The 23600-nt window shown below is 41.4% G+C and overlaps 1 protein-coding gene across 12 annotated transcripts in view; it reads right to left on the bottom strand.

Annotated features, from left to right (window-relative positions):
* The window catches only part of ABCC5 (ATP binding cassette subfamily C member 5), a 175963-nt gene that overhangs the window by 71322 nt on the left and 81041 nt on the right, over nt 1–23600 (bottom strand). For 9 of the 12 annotated variants that reach the window (XR_010409385.1, XM_045903264.3, XM_064584433.1 and 6 more), the window contains one exon: nt 11482–11665. Coding sequence is in view for 11 of the 12 variants with exons in the window: in XM_045903264.3 (XP_045759220.1) it covers nt 11482–11665 (184 nt within the window). In the remaining variant the exon portion in view is untranslated. Of the gene's footprint in view, nt 1–11481; nt 11666–15318; nt 15491–23600 lie in introns of those variants that run through there. The other 3 variants (XM_045903266.3, XM_045903272.3, XM_045903273.1) reach the window with 2 other exon arrangements.

Below are 23600 nucleotides of genomic sequence, written 5' to 3'. Positions count from 1 at the left end.
ATCAACAGCTACTGGATCAAAACCCCTACTACTCCAAAACCCCTTAGAATTTCATAAGTGCTGAGAGTGATAAAGGTGTCTTTTATTGTCTTAATGAAAGTGACTTTTGGACCCCATCCAAGGTTGGGGGCTGATTGCTGGAAGAACCAACCACATGATTAAAGGGTTGAAACTTTCAATCTTGCCCCCCACCATGGGGCTGCAGGTTGAATCAGCCAATGGCCAATAACTTAGTCAATAATGACTACGTAATGAAATCTCCATAAAAACTCAAAAAGACTAGGTTTGGAGAGCTTCCAGCATGATGAACACATGGAGATTTGGAGAGACTGGTGCACCCGGAGGTCCATGCCCTTTCCCCCCATCTTGCCCTGTGTTTCTCTTCATCTGGCTGTTCATATCTTTTATCACATCCTTTAACAAACTGATAAATGTAAGTAAGTGTCTCCCTGATTTCTGTGAGCTGCTCTAGCAAATTAAAAGAACTTTAAGTAGGAGGTTGTTGGAACCTCCCATCTGTAGCCAGTCGATCAGAAGTATAGGTAACAAATAACCTGGGGCTTATGACTGGCGTCTGAGGTTATGGAGTGGAGGGCAGTCTTGTAGGACCGAGCCCTTAACCTATAGAATCTGATGCTGTCTCAGGATAGTGTCAGAATTGACCTGAACTCTCAGACATCCTGCTGGTGTCCAAGAATTGCTTGGTGTTGTGTGTAGGAGATGACCCCCACGTTGGACACCGGGAACACCAACATCTAAAAGACACACCATACATAAATCTGTCTGGGAGTAACCCCAAAAAGTTGCATTAAAAAGATGAAATAAATAGAAGAGAACTAAACAGCTTATTTAAAAGCTGAGCTATGGGAGGGAGAGTCTCCATTTTCCCCCAAAGCCAGAAACTTACCAAAGGCAAGATGGATGGTTTTAAATATAAAAAGGAAAACTTTTGCATAATGAAATTAACATTAAGGGGAAGGGGAATAAAGCTACAGAAATTACCCGCTCACTAATATATTTGAACAGCCAGCTTTTATTGAAAAATGTATGATTTTTGGGGGGCGCCTGGGTGGCTCAGATGGTTAGGCGTCTGCCTTCGGCTCAGGTCATGATTCCAGGGTCCTGGGATCGAGCCCCGCATAGGGCTTTCTGCTCAGTAGGGAGCCTGCTTCTCCCTCTCCCTCTGTCTCCCCCCTGCTCATGCTCTCTCTCTCTCTGTATCTCTATGTCTCAAATGAATAAATAAAATCTTTAAAAAAAAAAAAAAGAAAAATGTATGATTTTTTTAATCCATTCATTCAACAAGTACTTACTGAAAGGCCTACTATGTGCCAGGCACTGCTCTAGGTGCCGGGGATGCAGGAGTGAACAGACAGACCTCACACCTCTATATCACTACCTTCATGCACATTACATTCTAGTATTTATAAAAGGCCCAAATCCAGAATAATCTACTAAATTCGTTCAAAAGCTTCTATCGCTCAGCCTCTAAATTCAATGTCACCAATTGAAAAATCTAAATTTTAAGATACAACTCTATATACCTCCAATACAAGGAGGGAAATGCTAAGACAAACACACATCATCTGAACATTGAACCGATACTTAATATGCCACAGGCAGGTACTCAGGAGAGCACTCTACATGCTCTTTGTCTTTATAATAGTAATGTATGAAGGAAAATTTTCCAAAGAGAAAAATAATTTAAATCCAACGGTTTATTAGGAACGAAATACCTAATACAAAATTAATGGCTAAACTACATTAGATCAAGTATATCAGCTCAGTGCTGTCCAATAGAAATATAATGCAAGCAATAAATGTAATTTAAGTTTTCCTAGTAGCCACATTTTTAAAAAGGTGAGATTAATTTTAATAAAATATTCTATTTAATCCAATAGATACAAATTTTATCTTTTAAATATGTGATCAATGAAATTGTAATGATGTAAAATTACTTACATTTTAATGTAATATATGTAATAAATAGTACGTTATTTAATGCAAAAATGTAATAATGAAAATTATTAATGAGATGTCTTACACTCTTTTTGTACCAAGTCTTTGAAACCCAGTGTGTATATTCTATATCTCGCACATCTCAACTCAGAATGCACATGTTCAGCAACATGTGGCTACAGTAGGACAGTGTACATAGTCCCTTGGTTCTCAACGGAGGGTGGTTTTGCTTGTCCCAGGGGCATTTAGCAATGTTCGGAGACATTTCTGGTTGTCACAACTGTGCACCCAGTGGATAGAGGCCAGGGATGCTGCTGAACATCCTACGATGCACAGAACAACCCCCCACAACAAAGAATTCTCTGGCCCCAACGTGTCAGTAGAGCTAGGGGTAGCCCTAGATGGCTAACGAGCTTACACAGTTAGGATTGCATGTATGCTGATCTAGGGGGATGTATTTTATGAGGCCTACTTGTTATGTTACAGTATTTTAAATCCTTCTTATAAGTAACTTTGTAAAGCTTCTCCTGAGATGGGATAAGGGCACCCATTTCTCTTTATTTCCCTGAACACGGCACTGCAGGCTGCAAGGCTGTCCGCAGCCGGGTGACTCGGCCAGAGAAAGGCATCTGCAGCAGTTGATACGTTCCAAAGGGAAAAATACTGCTTGATCCAGGGACTGAGAAAACATGAAACAAGGAAATACTACTGCCACTTATATCTTCCTGAGGATTATGTAGCTAGGAGAGGCTGAGCATTTTTTGTCCTACTAAGGTGATGCTGATGGGGCACAGTGGAGGGGGGATGGGGGACTGGGGAGCTAAGGGGCCCAAAATCCACGTTCTGCTACGGTTCAAATAAAGGTCAGGGAAACACATGGTCATATTCCTGTCTATCTGGTGAGGGAAACAAGGACTCTTTGACCCATAAGCAAACAGAGATCTTGCATAAGAGACTTCCCCTCCACGGTGCACGCTAGCACCATCCCCATGGCTGTGATAATTGGCGCACCTATGACGCAGCATGGCGGCCGCTTAACTAGTTGGCCCCATGTCATTTTAACAGGCTGCCAGAGCGGAATGTCTGCTGACAGGGCAACCATGGGCTTTTCCCTGCATGGAGGCCCCTGGGACAAGGTACCAGGGGCCAGAAATCATTCCCCAGGCTGCACAATCCCTTCCTGACAGCAGGACAACAGCAGGGCAGCCTTCCTAAGCCCAGGGGCTGAGGATTCATCCAAGTTGTTCCTGAATGCAGGGAGGGCAGGAATCAACTGGCAGTGGAGAGGCGCCTCTCGGCTTCCAAGGGGATTAAAGGCTGCAACACTCTTGTCTGGCACACTCCACAAAAAATCGGTATTTGGGACACCATCTGAATGGACCGGCCTCAGATCCTACAGCACATTTTCCCTCTCCTCTCCTTAAGTCAAGATCTTAACACAGACTCAGAATGGGCAGCCTCTTATAAACCTTTCTGGCCCAAGTAAAAGCTTTTCTGTAGGTGTCCCTGCCCTATAGCTGCCTTTAGGACAAACATCTAGACAGACAAACTTATTAAGGGGAACTCTTATATCATCAAGAGACTCAAAATATTAAAAATTAAATTAAAAAGAAATTAAAATTTTCTTTTAAATTAGAAAAGAAATTAAAAAGGTGATACTCTCCCAAGACCAGCTGACTTCAGGCATTCCCATCCTCCCTACCTCCAACAAGGCAAAGAGAACTACAAAGGACATTTCCTCTCCCAGTTCTCATCCCATCCTTACTCCAGTGGGTTAGGAACATGATCTTGACTATCTCAGGCTCTTCCCTTAAGAACTTCCAAATTAGTGGCCACTTCAGTCCAGGTGAATAGCAAAATTCTAGAAGGCAACCTTCAAGAGTTCATCCATAAGACCAATGGATAGAACTTAACACCAACATCATGGTAATCAGGTATTTTTCTGCAGTTCATAATCTAGCATCTTCCAGTAATTGGCAGGAATTTGACGGCTTTTAGTTGTTTCATAAGCTAAATTCCAAGGAATTTATTCAAAGTTCAAAGTTCCTATTATGCTGGGGTGTGAGATTAACATTGTTATTAACAATGATAAGGTCTCAAAGGATTAAACTGAAATTGAACCAGAGGAGAAAAAAAGACTTACAGGAAACACTTGCAGCCCCACTGGTTGAGGGGATAAGAAGAAACTTTACTCCATGAGATCTACAGCAGAGGCTCTCTGCGCTGGCTACACATTAGGATCACAAGCACAGCTTTAAAACAACACGGATGCCTGAGTGCTACTCCAGAGACCGGTTTAATTGGTCTGGGATATGGCCCTGCATTGGCATTGTTTTTAATGTTCTTCAAGTGATTTTAATATGAAGCCTAGACTGAGATTTAGATAGTAGAATTCTGCATTTGACAAAATCTCTTCAAGACTGTCAGGCTTTAGCTTAAAAAAAAAAATCCAAAGTATAATTTGTACGTAAAACTTCCTTCAGTGACTAGCACCACGCACATGCCCACATGAGATGCTTAGTATAAGACCTTAGAGGTTCTGTCACGTGACCCCATACTGCAGAGCAGGCTGCAACCACCGACCAGGGTGAGAAGTAAACACAAAAGTGAAGATTTGGGCAGCTTGGCCATTGTTCTACTGTTAGAATACATTTAAGAAAACCAAGTGGCTGCTCAACACCTTATCTGCTCTGGTAAACAGAAGTTCTCATCTGAGTATCTAATAAGAGTTAAGTTGATTCCTTGCACAGCTAATTTACAAAATAACCTTAAATAATTAAGACATATATAAAGATCTAATTACCTAAATAGGCCAACTCCCTAAAAAGAGGATAAGAAGGGAAGGGATAGACAAGCTTAATTCTGCTAATTAGTGAATTGCAGTGCGCCAAATTAACTTCACATTAATCTGTCATTGTGATATTGACAGGTTTGATCATTGCAAAGACTTCTGGAGGCCCTGTTTCCTGTTCCTGGCATTGACCTTTTTATTTTTGATTAAGAGGGGAAAAAATGGTGAGACATTAAAGAAAGCATTAGCAGAAGGCTACCTAAAAGCAGAACCAAGATTTCACTGAACAAGTTTTCATTAACCATTTGTAACATCCCAATTATATATCCTAACAAAAGAAAGACTCAGGTATTTAAAGCTGCTTAAAATACAGGAAGCTGGGGCACCTGGGTGGCTCAGTCGGTTGGGCATCTGCCTTCGGCTCGGGTCATGATCCCAGGGTGCTGCGATCGAGCCCCGCATAGGGCTCCCTGCTTTTCGGGGAGCCTGCTTCTCCCTCTCCCTCTGCCTGCCGCTCTGCCTACTTCTGCTCTCTCTCTCTGTCTCTCTGTCAAATAAATAGAATCTTTTTAAAAAATAATAAAAAAATAAAAAAAATAAAATACAGGAAGCTGTTCCAATACTTCTCTTCCCTTTTGACAGAAAGCTCCTTTAACTCAGGCCAACAGGCTCTATTTCCCTTAAGCAGCATTTCCTGGGAAAGCAGCAGTAACCCTACTGCAGCCAGCCCAGCAGAGCTCCTGATCCCGGCAGCACGCCAGCCTCCGGAGACCCACGGCACTGTGGCTTCATTTCACCACGCAGGAAAGCCACTTGGGCTCCGCACCAGTAACAGAGCTGTTGTCATCTCTGCCAGAGGACTCTGGGCTGCTATTGGAAACCAACGCCCGGCACCACGCCAGATAACCGTATCACACCCGTACTGAGCTTTATCAAGCTTTACAGATGCATACAGGGAAAAGGAAAAAAAAAGAGCAGGTGTTCTTATTCATCCTATCACTGACTGTCCAGAAAATCTGCTGAGTCACTGAGTACCAATCAAGAGAAAAATAATGCAGAGACTGCAAATACTAATCTCCTTCATCCTGCTCTCCTTCCTAACAGCAAGTGGACTCCCAGGTAATATTCTTGACTCTGAAAACACAAGGGCAAATTCACATACCCTTAGTCTATACAGAAAAGCTTTCGGAGTTCAAATCTTTGAAAGTGTAATGTACTAGACAAAACCATTTTATAACAGCAGCTGTTGCGAGGTAGAGGGATTAAGGGTAATCTATGTTTTCTACTATAATCTTCTACAAGTTGCACAGTTTCTATATTGAGACCATAATTCTTTCATAATAATATGTCTTAGAATCATATTTCTTGGAAAGAGATTAGACTCACGTCCTTGATCCCTGGGATATAACTTCAGCGCACCAAAATACTTCAAATCATTAATTATGAAAACTCCAACCAAGGCTAGAGGGTCAGTCTAACACGGAACTAAAGGAAACACAAGTGAAGGTCACTGGACTTTATGAGTACTTGCTTTGTTACCTTTTCTACGGGCAGAATATTCTAACTTGGTAGAAAGAAAATTTCACCATTTTTTTTGAGAGAAGGGAAAAAAAGAGTGAGCGGTCATAATGGCATGTGAGTTAACTTCTGCTTATTTCCATTCTTCCTCTTTTCCTGGATTAGACATGCTTGTGAAAAGCAAGTCACCCTTGGCTTTGGCCTAAGAGCAGCAGGCAAAAACTACCACCACAATAAAAAAGCTTACAGAAGTATCAAACAGCTTTGTCTTGCTTCTGCTTAAATTTTAACGTAAAGCAACTAAAATCCAAACTCTTCGGCCCATTATTCAAGAACACACATCATCTGAAACTCGCTGACCCATCCCTCTACATCTGTGACTCCACACTTCATGCATACAGCCAACAGTGCCTACTCCTCCCTCCCTATCCACAGCAATTTCCTCTGCCAGTTCTTCACTTCTCCACATTCTACCTATTCCTCAAGTCTCCAGTCAATGCTACCTCCTCCTGACATCTTCCCTGATCTCAAAGACTGAGGCATTCTTTCCTTCTTATTAATTTCCACAGCACCTAAATTACAGTCATCTATGTACATGCCTAGGAGTTTCAGGTTCTACAGCAGGACAGGCAGGCCCCTCATCAGTTTCTCTTCATCCGCACCAGCCCACTTTGTTCAGGGTTGTGTGTGCAGCTTGGAGACTGCTGAATACAAAGATGAATAAAACATCACATCTTAAAACAAACAAACCAGGGCTTGTGGAGTTAGTGATCTACATGTGCAATTGGAAGAAAAAGAGCCAGGAGAATCATGCTTCAGACACAGTCAGTGTTAAGGAGTAGTCTAGACATGAATCTTCATGTGGGTTCAAATAATGCCAGCCTAATGCCAAGCTTAGTCCTTAGTCTCAAAAAAACTAACAGCAGCAGAAGGCACTGCAATACACACCTCAGGATTCAAGGATGTCTGCTAAGCATCAAATAGTGCGTGGCCACAAGCATTAACTTAACAGTCCTAAACAAAGGGTAAGTGTGAAGATGACTGATTTTTACCTTCATTATCTCTAAGCTGATGGGACACAACTATCTGAAGATGTCACTGATGAGAGCAATTTTCCCAAAGGGTATTCCAAAAGAAAGATTTGGTCACAATACAAAGAAATAGGCAAACTGTGTACTCCGTAACTTTGCTTACAGCTTGAGGAAAAAAAAAGTCACCGACCTGTTCAAAATCAGAATTTGTTTCTGGGTGCTTTGCTTCTGACTTATGGTTTGACACAGTTTCACATTTCCATGTCAACTGAACCCACGAAAGGCTAATGGGGGTGAATAAAACCTTGTTTGCCAATTAAGAGCCACAGATGTATCCTTATCTTTTATTAGTTGGAGGTGTTTTTTATTTCTGATGAATACCTGGGCATCTGAGAGGTCCTGTCCCAGATTTCCTCCTTAACAACTAATACAGAAATGATAGTTACAATCATATGACATGAAATTGTAATCTAACCAGTTAGCTGCTTACATTTTTTAAAAAAAATAAATGTTTATATAGCCATTCTGCTTCCCAACCAGAAACTTTTTATCATCTTGCTGGTTCTGTCAGCAAACTGCTAACATATGAGACAAGTTCAAGATAAACGTGCCTAAGAAATTTGGGGTTTTGACAGGTAATACTCAAGAAAATTCTAGGTGGTATGTGAACGTTTAAAAACATTTGATGTTATACATTCATTTGAATGTATATGAAAACCAGGCTGCATAAACCTGTGATTTTATTGCTTTGGTCAAGGCTGAGCAAAAAGAAACCCAATAGATTAAAAGAAATACTTTCACTAAAAAAAGTTCAGAGGGTACAAGGATAAGATAAAAATCATGAAAACAGCACTCAAATTGAAAAGTCTGGGAAACATGAAAGGATAATGAAAATGAAATTCATGTGGACTCCTGAAATTTTATCAAAGTGGTGTTAGCCTTCCTGTTTCAAGATAAGACTTGATCACATGAAGGAAACTTGCTGTCTGGCAGCTGACTTAATAATTTAGGGGACAAAAGGCACAACAGTGTCTCTATTTCCAGTTCTTCTCCACTGCAGAGGAAAAGCTGGGCTGCCACCGCACATCCTAATGTCAATTCTACTCTAACCACCTGAACAGGGACCCTGGCCCCAGAAATTTCACCAGACCACAAAATAGCTTCCCACGTACCTCCTTCTGCTCTATCAGCCATCCTTGGGCAAGCTTGCTCACTCCCAAGGCTTCATCTACATGGATGCACTAACGACTTCAAATTTTTTTCTCCCGACTCCACTTTTTGCCTGTGCTCTACCTACCCACTGATCATTTTATCTGGATGTGCTCAAATTCAACATGTTCAAAGCAAACTTATTCTCACCCCCTGAATCTTCTTCTCTTCCCATACGTTGGTTTGGGGATTCATAGTTTTAAATTCTTACCACCAATCCCATAGCCCCCAGTACTTTCTTCTCCTTCCAGAGATGCCCCTAAGTATCGCCTCTCTCCCCTCTCCTCCCTATTACGCTTGGACACAGACCCCTGGCCTCTCTCATGTGGACTGGCAGAGGAGCCTCCTGACTGCTCCTTGTATTTTGTCTCTTCCTCCTATATGGGTTTTTTCCACACTGTCTCAAAACTAGTCTTCCTAAGATAAAAATCAAGTCTTAAAAATCCCTCTCAGCTCAGTATCATTAGCCATCGGGTAACACAAATGAAAACTACAATGAGATATCAGACATACCTATCAGAATGGCTAAAAGAGCACAGTGATAACACCAAATACTGGCTGGAATGCTGAGAAACAGGATCACTCATATATTGTTGGTGGGAATGTAAAAGTGTAGATAGCCACTCCAGAAAAGAGTATTGAAGTTTCTTATACAACTAAACATGCACTTAAAAAACCATATGACCCGCCAACTGCACTCCTGGGCATTTATCCAGACAAATGAAAGCTTATTCACACAAAATCCTATATGCAAATGTTCAAGGCAGCTTTATTTCTAACAACTACACACTAGAAAGAACCCAGAATGTCCTTCAACAAATGAATGGTTAAACAGATTGTGGTTCCTCTGTAACATGGAATAGTACTCCCAGTTAAAAGGAAAGTACTATCTGTAATATGGACTGCTACGCACAAAAAGAAAGTTCTGATACACATAACAAAGTAGATGGATCTCAAGGGAATTACGCACAGTGAAAAAAGCCAATCTCAAAAGTTACATACTATGTGATTCCATTTATATAGCATTCTTAAAATGACAAAATTACCGAGGTGGAGAACAGATTAGAGGTTGCCTGAGCCTGGGGGAGAGGGGAAGGAAGGTGGCTATGGCTGTCAGGAAGGTGAGGGTAGCATGAGAGACCCCTGGGAGGGTACTGTTTTGTGTTCTGACCATGGTGGTGGTCACACAAATCTACACATGTGGAAAAAACTGCATAGAATATACACACACAAACTAGTACCCACAAAACTGTAAAGCTGGTTGTCTTTTTTTTTTTTTTTTAAGATTTTATTTATTTATTTTTGAGAGAGGGAGAGCGAGCACAAGTGGGGGGTAGGGGTGGGGAGGGGCAGAGGGAGAAGCAGACTCCCCACCGAGCAGGGAGCCTGATGCGAGATTTGATCGCAGGACCCCGGAATCATGACCTGAGCTGAAGGCAGACGCTTAACCCACTGAGCCACCCAGGCACCCAAAACCAGTTAAGTCTTAATAAGGTAGATGATTGTATCAATGTTGAAATACCGTACTACAGTGATGCAAGAAGTTGCCATTGGGAAAAGCTGGATAAAGTGTATATGGAATCTCTTTGTATTACTTTTTGCAACTGCATGTGGATCTATAGTTATCTCAAAATAAAAAGTGGGGGGGAACCCACCTCAATAACTTCTAAGAGCTCCCCAATGGCCATAGTAAAAGATTCCTTAGCATAACATGCAGAATTTTCTTTCAAATTCTAAGCCCCAGACAACTAGTTCTACGATCTAACATTTACTGAGCACAGGCTATGTGGCATTTTGTATGTATCATCTCATTTGATCCTCAGTGATCCTGAGTTAGGTTCTACCATCAACATCAATACCATTTCATTCATAAACCACTAAACACAGATGACACAGTAGCTTGAAAGCATCCCCACCCAGTCATGCTTCGAAGCCTGGCTCCAGTGCTACCTCTGTGAGCTTTCCCAGAGTTAAGTGCTATGCTAACAGTGCCCAGCTCTCAGAAGATATTCAATAAGTGTTGAACATAAGGCCTAGACAAATGATACAAATCAGTCACAAAACTGGCACCCTACGGATCTGACAGTGATTACATTGACTATGTTTCTCCAAAGTTAAGCTTGAATGGGAAAGCACTGTATAATACACAGTGCGGACAGAAAACCCCTTTAGTGAGAAGATGTCAATTAATAAGGCAACGGCTTTCACATACCAAAGAGGGACAGGTAATGCCAGGCTAATGAAACTCCAGTGTCAGCTGCAAAGTTCGCATGTTTCTCAAGTTTGCACGGAACAAATACATGAACACAAACCTCACCTTCCTAAACCCAATCACCCCCATTCTTCCTTGTTAGTTACTTATGCAATTGAAGAAAAGGCATGGTTGTTTGTTTTTGTTTTTGTTTTTGTTTTCAGAAGAAAGATATTTCTTCCAGTTTAAAATGTGTATTTCATTACTTTCCTTGGAGAAAACCAGATTCGTATCTAAAGGCTCCTTCACATTCATGGATTTCCTTGGAAAACTTAAGGATTATACTACAACAATCTAGAATTGTTCCAATACTCTGAAATCTGAATGAGTCCCTCCAAAGGATTTGCATTTTAGACACAGACAACAGAGGTAGGGGGAAAAAAAACAATTTTAAGTACACGCATGAAGTTTAATGGTTCATATTCCCTCTGCTCCCTCCCCGGCATTCCCACCCCCAACCCCACAAGCTGACTTCTCTTAAGCAAAGCCTTTTCAGAAGGCACCAAAGGGCAGTATAAGCCAGAGAGAGGAGAACTCAGAGGGAGAAATAGGTGGGAGGCCGAAGCCAACCTCTCCTCCTTCACATGCACCTATAAATTCTTACCAGTGACCTAAAGCCAACAACAAAAATGAAACTTCTTTTTAATGATGCATTACAGGAGAAAAGAAGGTGTCCTGCAGCAAGCAGGTAAGAAAAGGGATTCGGGAAAGGAAATACCGACCGGTCGAGTTCTCTTGTATTTGGAGTCCTCGTGGTCTCTGTGGGGCCCAGAAGTGCTGGTTCTCTCCCTCACATTTCTGTAACCAGGACTGGGGATGATATACTCTTTTCCTATGTCGATATCCTTCATCTTCTCTGAGTGGAGGTGCCAGGGCTCACAGACTTCCGCTTTCACTTGAGAATTTCTGAAATTAAAAATCCACCGAGGAAGAACACTGCACGTCAATGATACCAGAACTTTAAAAATAATTTTTAAAAGCTTTTTAAAACTTCATCAAGGAAAGGTATTTCCTAAGTTGTGCTTAAAGCATATGCAAAAGTACTTTAAAATAGGAAAAAAGGGGGGGCGCCTGGCTGGCTCAGTATGAAGAGCCTGAGACTCTTCATCGCATCAGGGTCATGAATTCCAGCCCCACACTGGGTGTTAGAGATCAAATAAATAAATAAATAAATAACTTTGAATAAAATAAAAGGAGAAAAAAGGACAAAAGCATTAAAGTTTTCTTAGCATTATATCTACAAAAAATAATTTTTCAGAAATTTTTCAAGTGCCATTTCATTTTTTATTTTTTTTAAGATTATATTTATTTATTTGACAGAGAGAGAGAGAGAAAGAGCACAAGCAGGGGGGAGCCACAGGCAGAGGGAGAGGGAGAAGCAGGCTCCCCACTCAGGACCCTGGGATCATGACCTGAGCTGAAGGCAGACGCTCAACCGACTGAGCCACCAAGGCGCCCTGCCATTTCATTTTTTAAAGAAAAAAAATTCCAGTGTAGTAGAATCAAGAATTACCACTTCCCACCTCCAAGGGGGAAGAAAAAAGATTAGAGAAAAATAAACACACCAGTAGGGCTACTGCCCCTTTCAACTAAGCTGAAACCCAATGTATAGAGCATTTAGATAAGTCTTTAAAAAAAAAAAGGCTTTCAAGTCTGTTCCAAGCATTACAGACTCCACAATTTTAAAATGGATATCATTCCTCCTACTAAATGTTACTACATGAAAAATTACAAAGCACTTATTCTATCAATGATATATCCCAGCTCTGCATTTTTATAATCAAGTAATAGATTAGTTGTTATTTTAAAGCTTCATGAAGTTACATGGATAAAATACAAACCAATACTGCACCTTAACTTTACAAACAAATTCCCCTTGGGGCACTGAAAGTGTTCTAAAATTAGACAGTGGTGATGGTTGCACAACTCTGTGAACGTGCTACCCAAACACTGAGTTGTATACTTTAAAGGGGTGCATTTCATGGTATATAGATCATACCTCAATAAAGCTGTCATTAAAATACAATAACAAAAACAAATTCCCCATCCTGTCCTACAAAATCTTACCTAGTATCTACCTGAAACTCTGTTCTAAACCCCTGCTTGCTTGGCTACCTTTAATCAATATCCTGTATCAACTCTGGTTACTTCTGAGAAAATAAAACACATACATTCCCCTTGAAAACAATTTTTGCACTCTGAGATGGTTCAAAGTTTCCCAGATACAAGCTGATTAAACACCTTTCATACCAGCCTCACTAACAATTAAAGAAGTGTAGCTGTGTTGCCTTTTGGATTCCATAAATTCCTACCTATCACTGTGTCTTAAAAGTACTACTCTGCGGACAAAATTCTGACAGCTACAATTCATTTTTTAAGATAGCAGAGAAAAGGAGAATACTTACTAAATAAAAAAGGACTAAATCTCCTCCACACAGACGTGCTTTCAGCACACAAAAAAAACTTGACTTCTGGCCTTTCAGCAGTCTGGTTCAAGTACCCTGAGTTGATACTGCTAAATTACTTACCTTAAAAAAAAAAAAAAAGGTCACCTTGTCCAAGGACAAACGACACCATAAAGAACACCGGCTTACAACCAAGAGCACAGCAATCACGTCACTGAGACCTCATTAAGTCTAAACTATAAACAGACCTGGCATCTGCCAGTGTCCCCAATGTCGGGATGCAGCTGCAGATCAGAGTAATCCTTCTTGTTAGAGGGATCACAGAAGTCCAACCTTCCTCTCAAAAGGTTCCCTAATGGGGTAGCTGATTATGTGGAAGCTGAAAAGATTAGTCCTCCTTTATTTCAAAAATAAAAAAAAGGCAAGAGGAGGGAAGTGAGTTTGAAAAGGACACAGCCAAACTAATTCACAATACCAAAGGCCACGTCAAGAAAAACATAAAGCGCATCTCAATTGTCTAAGAACTCACGATAACCAAAGTTTGTTCCAATCACTTTATTTCAAGTTATCCTATGTATAAAGGGGGTGGGGAACAGTTTTCCATTACCTCTAACACTCTTGTTTCTTTAATTTCCTGGGAAAAGAGGCATAGCCATGAGAGTAGGCAGGCCCTGAGTAGGCACAAAGTTACCATCTCTTGGCCTCGAGCATCAGGAGGATTCCATCGTCTGTGTATCAGGGCTGTAAGACAGGGCACCCTGCACAGAGGCCACCCCAGAGCTAGGAATCCCTATCAGTTGTAGAAAGCAACTGAGAAAGGATCACTAGGCTTGACTCTTTTTGATTCTATGTGTATTTCCCTATTTTCCTCTGTTCTCCTTCACAGTTGCTCAAAAGTTGTTTTTAAATGCTAACTTGCCTCAGCTATCAAGAAAGGGAAAAAAGGAAAGGTGTTTTTTGCTTTGTTTTATGTTTAAGCCAGAGCTCTACAATGGCACTAGCAGAATAACCAAAGTGGGAGAACCCAAAGAAGTGCCCAGACTCAAAATCAATAGAGCTGAGGCCTTTGGGTCAGCTGCCTTGTTTATCAGGGTTCTCCTTCCAGTGATGAAGTGTAGACATTCTCCCTGCACAATGATGCAGAGGAAACTGCATGGGGTGGGGGGTGGGGGCTCCATAAGAACCGTAACTAGCCAGACTGGTGTCTCCAAATTGCCTTCATTACAACATTCCTTAGGTATCCAACTTCAGGAATGTCATTCAGGCCCTGCAGCGGCACAAGACCAAAGCGATTTGCCACCCTCCTGTAATGCACGTGTTGTACCTCCCACCTCCCGCACCGTTCACTTAGGCGCCAGACCCCATAACCTACCCATCTCGCCCTTCAAACCCTTCTGAAACTTTGCCAATCATTCCCGTGCCCAGCTGCCTCCTGCCTCCCCACCGCTGTGCAGAAGCCAGATGACCGCCCCCCCCCCCAACCCCGTGCAATAAGCACAAAGCAACATGCAGCTCTGTGGGGTGGTAGTGGAAAGGCACCGATGACAGTCAAGAGATTTTTGGATTCCATTCCGGGCTCTGCCCTGGGTTTGCTGTGCGTACTTCTGTCATAAACCTCCATTTATCCATTTGCAAAAAAAAAAACAAACAAACCACGAGAGGATGACTTCTAAGGTTGCTGGCCCCTCAGAGTCGCCGGTGTGCGGCTTGAGCGGGGGTCCCCCAGGCCGCCCTCCCCACAAGCATGAGGATGGGGGCTTCTCCCGGGCCAGCCTCGCCTGGGATGCCCTGACCCTAGGGCGTTCCCACGGCCAGTTCGGGCCTGAGGAGGCCACGGCGACCCACACCCACGGGCCGCGGGCGCAGCACCCCCTGGTGGCCGCAGCCGGGAATGTAGCCAGCACTCCCGACCACTCATCCCACCCTACCTGCCTTCCGACGCCGGGACCTCACCGCGAGCCCTCCGGGGTTGCGTCCCGAGGAGGGGGCGGTGGGAGACTAGAAGGAGCCCAGGCTGCGTTTATCAGGTCTCCGGTTTCCCCCGAACTGCTCTTACCCCCGATCGGAGCCCGCCACCCCCGGAGGGAACACACAGGGGTGACCCCCGTGACAACCAAGGGAGAGGGAAGGGGTGCCGCGGGAGCAGCTACCTACCTGTGCCCCGGCTCCAGGGCGGCCGCACCGGCCACTCGACCACGCTCCCGAGCATCAGCCCCGGAGCAAAACAAGCCTTTATAGCGGCATTGGCCGCCAGACTGCGCAGGCGTGCTGCACAAAGACTCCCCAAGACTGAAGGGAATTGTAGTCCCCCTTCCAGGAGCCCGAGGCTCGACACACGGCAAAGGACTCTATTTCCCAGAAGCGCCGCAGAAGCCCTGGAGGAGGTGTAGGCTGCTCCTCCTTTCCACCGCGCTCCTGGCTCTGCACCATCCTTCTCAGAGCTTCTGCGAGCCTGTCTGGAATCTTCTCTGAGGCCGTGTGCCCCAGTGGGTGGCCGGGAGGGTTGACAGTAGCTCTGTGTGGGCGGGCAGCTCGGTGTTTGTAGGCAGGGCGGACGCGACGGTGTGCGGCCGTTTCTGCACCAGAAAACCCCATGAAGGTCATCAGCGATCAACCAGCCCCAAATCTTATCTTTTATGGTACTTACCATTTTAACGATTGTTTGCTCAGGATTCGACCCTGCATTGTGCACTATCACCTTTCTCTCATTTATCCCATTGCCCTTCACATAATCTTGTGCTACCTGGTTTCTAGATAATAATACGCGAGGATCTCCGTTTCTAGAGTAACAAGAGCCTTAGATACGGTGTGCCAACTCCTTTTGGAAATCAAACTGAGGTTCCCAAAGAGACTGATCATAGTATTTCTCTTTGTGTTTCATCTGTACCTTCAACAGGATCATAACATCACTACTCTCTGCTGAGTGCCTACCTACTCTGTGGTGCTTTACGTGAAATTCTTGTTTCTTTTAATCTCCGTAGCAACACTATGTGTAGGTATATATTTTCCATTTCAGAGATTAAAAAAAAAAAAAAGTAAAGTGACTTGTCCATTTCTATACAACTAGCTGGAGTGGACACTAAGGCATCATAAAGCTGAATTAATTAACACGGTGTTCCTACGTAAGGATGGATTAATACCCCAATGCAACAGAACAAAGAGCCTAGAAACAGACTCATGCATATATGTAAACATGAACTGGCCAGGAAAACATTACAGATCAATAGGGAAAGGAAGAAGGTTGGATAAATAGTGCTGGCACAGTTGGTTATCTCTATTTTTAAAAACTCAGGGAATTACTACATCAGCCCACACAGAAAAATTAATTTCAGGTAGATCAAAGGCCTACCTGTGAAAGGGAAAACTTTAAAATGTTTAGAAGAAAATGTGAAATATCTTTATGAATTTGGGAGTAGAGAAGAACTTCCAAAACAAGTTGCAAAAACAAATAATAAAGGAAAGATTGATACATTTTTACTACATTAAAATTTAAACTTCTGTACAAGAATCATAAAGTGAAAAGTGAAACCACAAGTTATAACTGACAAAGTTTCTTGATACAAAATACGCAAATAATTTCTACAACTCAGTAAGAAATGGCAAATAACCCAGTACAAAAATAGGCAAATGATGTGAACAGATAGTTCACATACAGTGAAGGAGACCTGGGCAGCCATTCAAACATGAAAAGACACCCAGTCAGGAAAATAATCAGGGAAATTATAGTTAAAATAGCAATGAGATACTATTTTATGCCCATCTCATGGGAAAACGTAAACACCTGACAACATCAACTGTTTTCAAGGATCTGGAAAACCAGGATATTTCACACATTGCTGGCAGAGTGAGTTATCAATCGATAGAACTACATTAAAGAGCAATTTGGCCATATTTAGTAGATTGGAAATGGGCTAGAGGGTTGTATTGTTAGACCCCTAGCAGACCCCTAAAATGTAGTGGGTTGAAGTCAAGTTTATTTCTCTCATAAATAAAAGTCTTAGATAAGTATACCAGCTCAGTAGTGTAGTCCTGCTCCTTGCAGGTGGTCAGAGACCCAGGGTGATGGTGGCTCTCTCGGGTTCAACATATAGCTCCCAAAGTTGTTCTACTCATTGCCACCACCAGTCACCCAGGTGGAAGGAAGGAAAAAGAGAATATGGAGAAGTATGACTTGGTGTTGAGGCACCAGCAGGGAAGAAACATACCTCATTTCCATTCACAGTCTATTAGTGACAATTTAGTCATATGGGCACATCTAAGTGACAGGGAGACTGGGAAATGCAATCCTCAGCCAGGCAGCTATGAGCCATCTACAGTTCCATTACAATGGAAGAAGGAAAGAACAGATTTTAGTGGAAACTAGTGGTTTCCAGCTCATATGCCTATCTGTCTCAGTGGAGGCTGCTCCGAGTAAATTAAGCCCTAAACAAAATGATCTAAGTGACTATTTTCTCAATTCTCCCAAGGATAACACATACCTAGTATCATTCTAGATGTCCAAGGGAGAAGTTAATTCATTCCACCCAGTGAATACCTGAGGGCATCAAGGCTTAATGCTATTAGCGGAGAAAAGCTGCCCTAAAGGGCCACACACACACACACACACACACACACACGGAGATATATTCATTGTGCATTGTTTGCGGTAGTGAAAATAATCTAAATTCCATTAACAAGAAAACAGATAACTAGATTATGGTATTCATACAATGAGATACTATATAGCAGTTAAAGAACATGGGCTATAATGTATCAGTATGTATAAGTCTCAAAAACAATCTTGAATCAAAATAAGTTACAGAAAGAAAATTGTATAGCCCCATTTGTATTAATTTTTTAAATATGTAAAAATGTGATCTGTTGTTTACAGATACACATATAAATACTTAAAAATCTAAAACATACCTGGGCACAATCAACAACAATTTCAAGGGGTCATTGAAGGTATAGCTGGTGTAGGAAGTACAAGAATAAGATCAGAGAGGGATACACAAGGGGCTTCATTTGTTTCTGTAGTATTTTATTTCTTTTTAAAATGACTTGTAAATGTTAAAGTTTCACAAAGCTTGGAGTGGGTACACAGGTCCTTCTAATATCATTTGTTGTACTTTTTGGTAGTCTTTAAGAATTTCACAATAAAAGTGTTTAATATCATAGAAACAAACCATTTCTTCCCTCACTGGGGATATGTGCGATTGAACAGAGGAATCTTGCAGATACCTGTATCTATGTTTGTATCTACTGTTGAGAATTCCTGAAACACCTCTGGTCAACTGGTTGGATAGGAAAAACTTTTCCTCAGCACACCTCAAGCCACCTTGCCAAGGAATACTAGTACTTCCAACCATGCCTCAAACACTATAGAACCAAAAGCTGCATACCTGATACCTTCATATCAAATAAAAAGCTTCTGAACTCTCCCTGAAATACTTCACATATATTGATTATAGGTTAAAAAAAAAGAAGAAGAAGAAGAAGAACAGATGAGCATTATGAAGCCCTTGCTCCAGACCTCAATACACTATGATACTGTCTGCCACCGATAGCCTGAGCCAAAGACTTAACTTATACGTATTTGTAAGTACAATAAGACTTATACTTATTTACATGATATTGACTGCAAAGCATTCCCTCCTTAAAATGTGTTTGTGTTGTGAAATGTCTCAGGGGGTGATATTCTCCAACCCTCAGGCAAGGGGCTAGAGTGGAGAATCTATGTAAATCCAGACTTGTACATGTTTTAAAATAATATTTATGTCATGTAATATATTAAAAATACTCATTCATTCAATATTTCATGGAGATACAGTGGAGCTAAAGCAGACAAGTTTCCTGCCATCATGGGGCTTAGAGTTCCAAGTCAACACTAATCCAAATTTAAATTATAACTGTGGCAGGTGCTAGAGAAGGAAGGTGTGAGTTGCATCTGAAGGATAGCAGGAGTTAGTGAGGTGAAGACGATGGAGGTGGGCGGAGCAAAGAGCACCCCATGAAGAAGAAACAACAAAAACCAAGTGGTAGGAGAAGGAAGGGAACATCTCCAAAGGCCTTATAGACCATGTTACAGGTCTTAGAGGAAGAGCAAAAGGCAACCATTGCAAGGTTTTAAAAAGGTGAGTGGGTTTAGGGTTGAGAAATCAAATTTGCGTTTTGAAAACTGCACAGTGGCTGGCAGACTGGAGAAAGAATTAGAGGCAGCTAGAATGAAGAGAGTCTAGCTAGGTGTGTCTATTGTCATCCAGTGAAGAGATGATGGTGGTTTGAATTAGAATTGTGGTAGAAAAGATGGAGAGAAGTGAGTGGGCTCAAAGGAAATTTAAGAGGTGGGGTGCCTGGGTGGCTCAGTCCGTTAAGTGGCTGCCTTCGGCTCCAGTCATGATCTCACGGTCCTGGGATCAAGTCTCGCTTCGAGCTCCCTGCTCAGCGGGGAGTCTGCTTCTCCCTCTGTCCTCCTCTCCCAACCCCTCCCCCGCCCCACTCGTTCATTCTCTCTCTCTTTTTTTTAAGATTTTATTTATTTATTTGCCAGAGAGAGAGCGTGCAAGAGAGCTTGGGAATAAAAGCAGGGGGAGCACCAGGCAGAAGGAGAAGCAGGCAGAGGGAGAAGCAGGCTCCCCGCTGAACAAGGGACCCGATGTGGGACTCGATCCCAGGACCCTGGGATCATGACCTGAGCTGAAGGCAGACACTTAACCGACTGAGCCACCCAGGTGTCCATCGTTCTCTCTCTCTTTCTCAAATAAATAAATAAAACCTTTTTTTTTTTAAAGAAATTTAAGAGGTAAAATCAGCAGATCTTGTTGATGGATGACATAAAGTGCTTTGAGAAAGAGAGGTGTCAAGGGTAACACCTAGTTTTCTGGTTGCGAACCTGGATAGATGGTGGTACCATTGCTCATTGACAGAAGTGTTCTACTGTGGTAGCCTCTGATAGCCTCCTCTACCCAGGTTACCAGGACCTAATGTCAAATGGTAATGATCACTTCACATCTGCTGGGGCACTCACGTCAGATTCTCCTGCCTTTCGAAGACAAAATTTTACTTTTGCAGATCAACTTCACAATGAAAGTCATTTTAATGAAATAAGCTTTTTTTTCAAGTTAGCAAATAAACTGAATCTTTTATTTGACATCACAGAAACAACAGTGTGAGAGAATGATGAACCTCTCTAATGGTCTCGGGCAACCTAGAAAAGAGAAGATTTAATATGTCAACAATGCCAAAATGGGTGCAGCCACTATGGAAAACAGTATGGAGCTCCCTCAAAAAATTAAAAATAAGGGCGCCTGGGTGGCTCAGTTGGTTAAGCGACTGCCTTCGGCTCAGGTCATGATCCTGGAGTCCCTGGATCGAGTCCCGCGTCGGGCTCCCTGCTTGGCAGGGAGTCTGCTTCTCCCTCTGACCCTCCCCCCTCTCATGTGCTCTCTGTCTCTCTCATTCTCTGTCTCAAATAAATAAATAAAATCTTTAAAAAAAAAATTAAAAATAAAATTATCATATGATTCATTAATTCCACTACTGGGTATTTACCCAAAGAAAATGAAAACACCAATTTGAAAAAGATACATGCACCCCTATGTTTATTGCAGCATTATTTACAATAACTAAGACACGGAAACAACCCAAGTGTCCATCCATAGGTGAATGCATAGAGAAGATTATATATAATATATATATATGTATATAATGGAATATTACTCAGTCATAAAAAGACTGAAATCTTGCCATTTACAACAACATGGATGGATCTAGAGGGTATAAGACTAAATGAAATAAGTCAATCAGAGAAAGCCAAATACCATATGATTTCATTCGTATATGGAATTTAAGAAACAAAACAAATGAGCAGGGGAAAAAAGAGACCAATAAAAAAACAGACTCTTAAATATGGATAACAAACTGGTGGTTTTGGGGGGGGAGGGAATGAAATAGGTCAAGGGGATTAAGAGTGCACTTATTATGATGAGCACTGAGTAACGTACAGAATTGTTGACTTACTATATTGTACACCTGAAACTAATATAACACTGTTTGTTAATTATACTGGAATTTAAAATTTTTTTTAAACAAATCAGAAAAAAAAGATGTCAACAATGCCAAATGAAAGCCAAATGATATCTTTGCATGTTATATAGACAAGAGTTTCACGGTATTTTCAACAGAGAACTACAGTGGGTGAAAGGGTTCACAGCAGTATAGGGCACGTTATGATAAGTCATATCACACAGTCACCTTACGAAGGAAAGAATTACACACTTCCCACCTTCATAGTAATAATGTCCCAGGTTCATTAGCAGAAAGGGTAGTAGGTAGAAAGAAATGAAGAACTGCTTTAAAAAAATTTTTTAAGTATTGTTATATTGAGAAGCACTATCAAATTGGCCCAACAAAATAACAGGTGTTCAAAATTAGCTCCTTGGGATGCCTGGGTGGCTCAGTCGGTTAAGCGTCTGCCTTCTGCTTGGGTCAAGATCCCAGGGTCCTCTAAGAGTCCCCCATCGGGATCCTTGCTCATCAGGGAGCCTGCTTCTCCCTCTGCCTGCCGCTCCCCCTGTTTGTTCACACACACTCTCTCTCTTTCTCTCTCCCTCTCTCTCTGACAAATAAATAAATAAAATCTTTTTAAAAAATTAGCTCCTTGTTAAAAAGAGGGGGAAATGGACAGTAATTATCTAATTTTAACAAAACAATATTATCCACCACATTAAATTAGTGTTGTGTTGATTCTACAGTCTTGTATGTGCATCATTTGTAAATTTATTCTGATTTTATAGTAGTATAAGAGCTGTGAGTATAAGGACTTTATATGTGGTTTTATGAATATACATACTTAAGTGTTATTACAAATAATTCAAGTCAACATCAGGGGCTTAGGAGTTTTGTTTCCCTTAAAGAGGTCTGAACCTTATTCAACTTCGGGAACCACTGAGTGATAGAATAAAACCAAACTTCAGCTAGGTATACAAGGCCTTCCATGATCTGGCCCCACATCATATCACAGTTTCATTTCCTGTTACTTTCCTACTCAAATCTGAGCTCCTCATAACACTGTAATTTCCATGTTTTTACTTTAGCTGTTCTCTCCCACCGGGAACAACCACCTAAATCTCCTCAGCTAAAATAAGCATCATAGCCCATAGACAGGCCTTGGGATTTTAATCCTCCCAGAATGACAACTACTGGTTACTTACTCAACTATATAAAATGATGCTATATGTCTGACATCTCTCCTGGTAAGATGTACATGGGCGATTCTCTCACATTATTGAGAAGTATGGATGGGCACCTGTCAGGTCGCAAAGTGGGAAGCAACAGTGTCCCACTAAACCAGAGAAGCCAAACCAAAAGTGCAGCCAAGATGGAGCCTTCTTTCTAAAACAGGCCTTCACAGGCTGGAAGAGTGGTCACTCCCAGTCACTCCCCAAAACTTCTCAAGTGTTCTTTATAAATGTGGGCTTCTGGTGAGAAAAGATAAACCACTTCAGTCTATGTTTGTTATAACCTTTTTGGCATGAATATCTGTTCAGGAAAATTAGAAATCTATGCAGGCTGTATTTATTTTTCACTCAAAGTAATTCATTTATTGAATACCATGAGGAAAAAATATGTACTCTTAAAACACAAATTATATACTGGATTGATTATAAGACCACCAATGAGAAAAACCAACATTGCTTTTCAACTACTAAAACATTACTGTCTGAGCATATTTGAGAAGTAATAATACCAAAACATGTTTGTAAACTCTCATCCTAAAATTAGATCTAGGTGAATGACATGTGGTCTACAGCTGGTAGGTCATTGATCTAAAGGAAAAGAAAAAAAAAAAAAAAAGATTGTTCCTCAAGCCAGTTTATATGGCTCATGGATTCAGAAACAGCTTGAAATTTAATCTATTTTACTTTCTATTTGCTTGTAGGTTCTTAGAGTTCTAATCAAATTTCAGGTTTTAGAATACTTATCTAAAAAAAAGTACTTATCTGATTTATTTTTTAATTTCTTGGTTTATTTATAATATGATGTTTGCATTCTATATCCCATCTGTAGAATCTTCAAGTTGTTTTTTCTTCTACATTTATTCTACTTACCTAAAGCAGTGTTTCCCCAAAATAATAGATGAAGTGTTAGTCCTGCAAGATATTCTGAGAAAAAGAAATTCCCGAAGTCAACTAAGTCTGGGAAATTGTATACGTGATATTCAAGTCACATGAACATTTTAGCTAAATACTCTGAGAAATCCTGAAATAATAAAACCTATTTAGCTTCCTTTAATTAGTATTTCCCAGAGTTATTCGAACTTGAAGTAACAAAAATAATTTTTTAGAAATGCATTCAACATCCTGTAGAACCAGTGTTCTGCAGAAAATGCTTGGAGAAATGTTGATCTAAAGTCACCTTAACCTTCCCAGAGGTTAAGATTCTCAAATGATGTAGAA

The sequence above is a fragment of the Mirounga angustirostris genome, unplaced genomic scaffold (genome assembly GCF_029215605.1).
Source record: "Mirounga angustirostris isolate CCGP_5_RB_7025 unplaced genomic scaffold, mMirAng1.0.hap1 SCAF_1, whole genome shotgun sequence".
Taxonomy (NCBI): Eukaryota; Metazoa; Chordata; class Mammalia; order Carnivora; family Phocidae; genus Mirounga; species Mirounga angustirostris.
The sequence above is the reverse complement of the archived record's forward strand: the minus strand, read 5'-3'. Positions and strand labels throughout refer to the sequence as shown.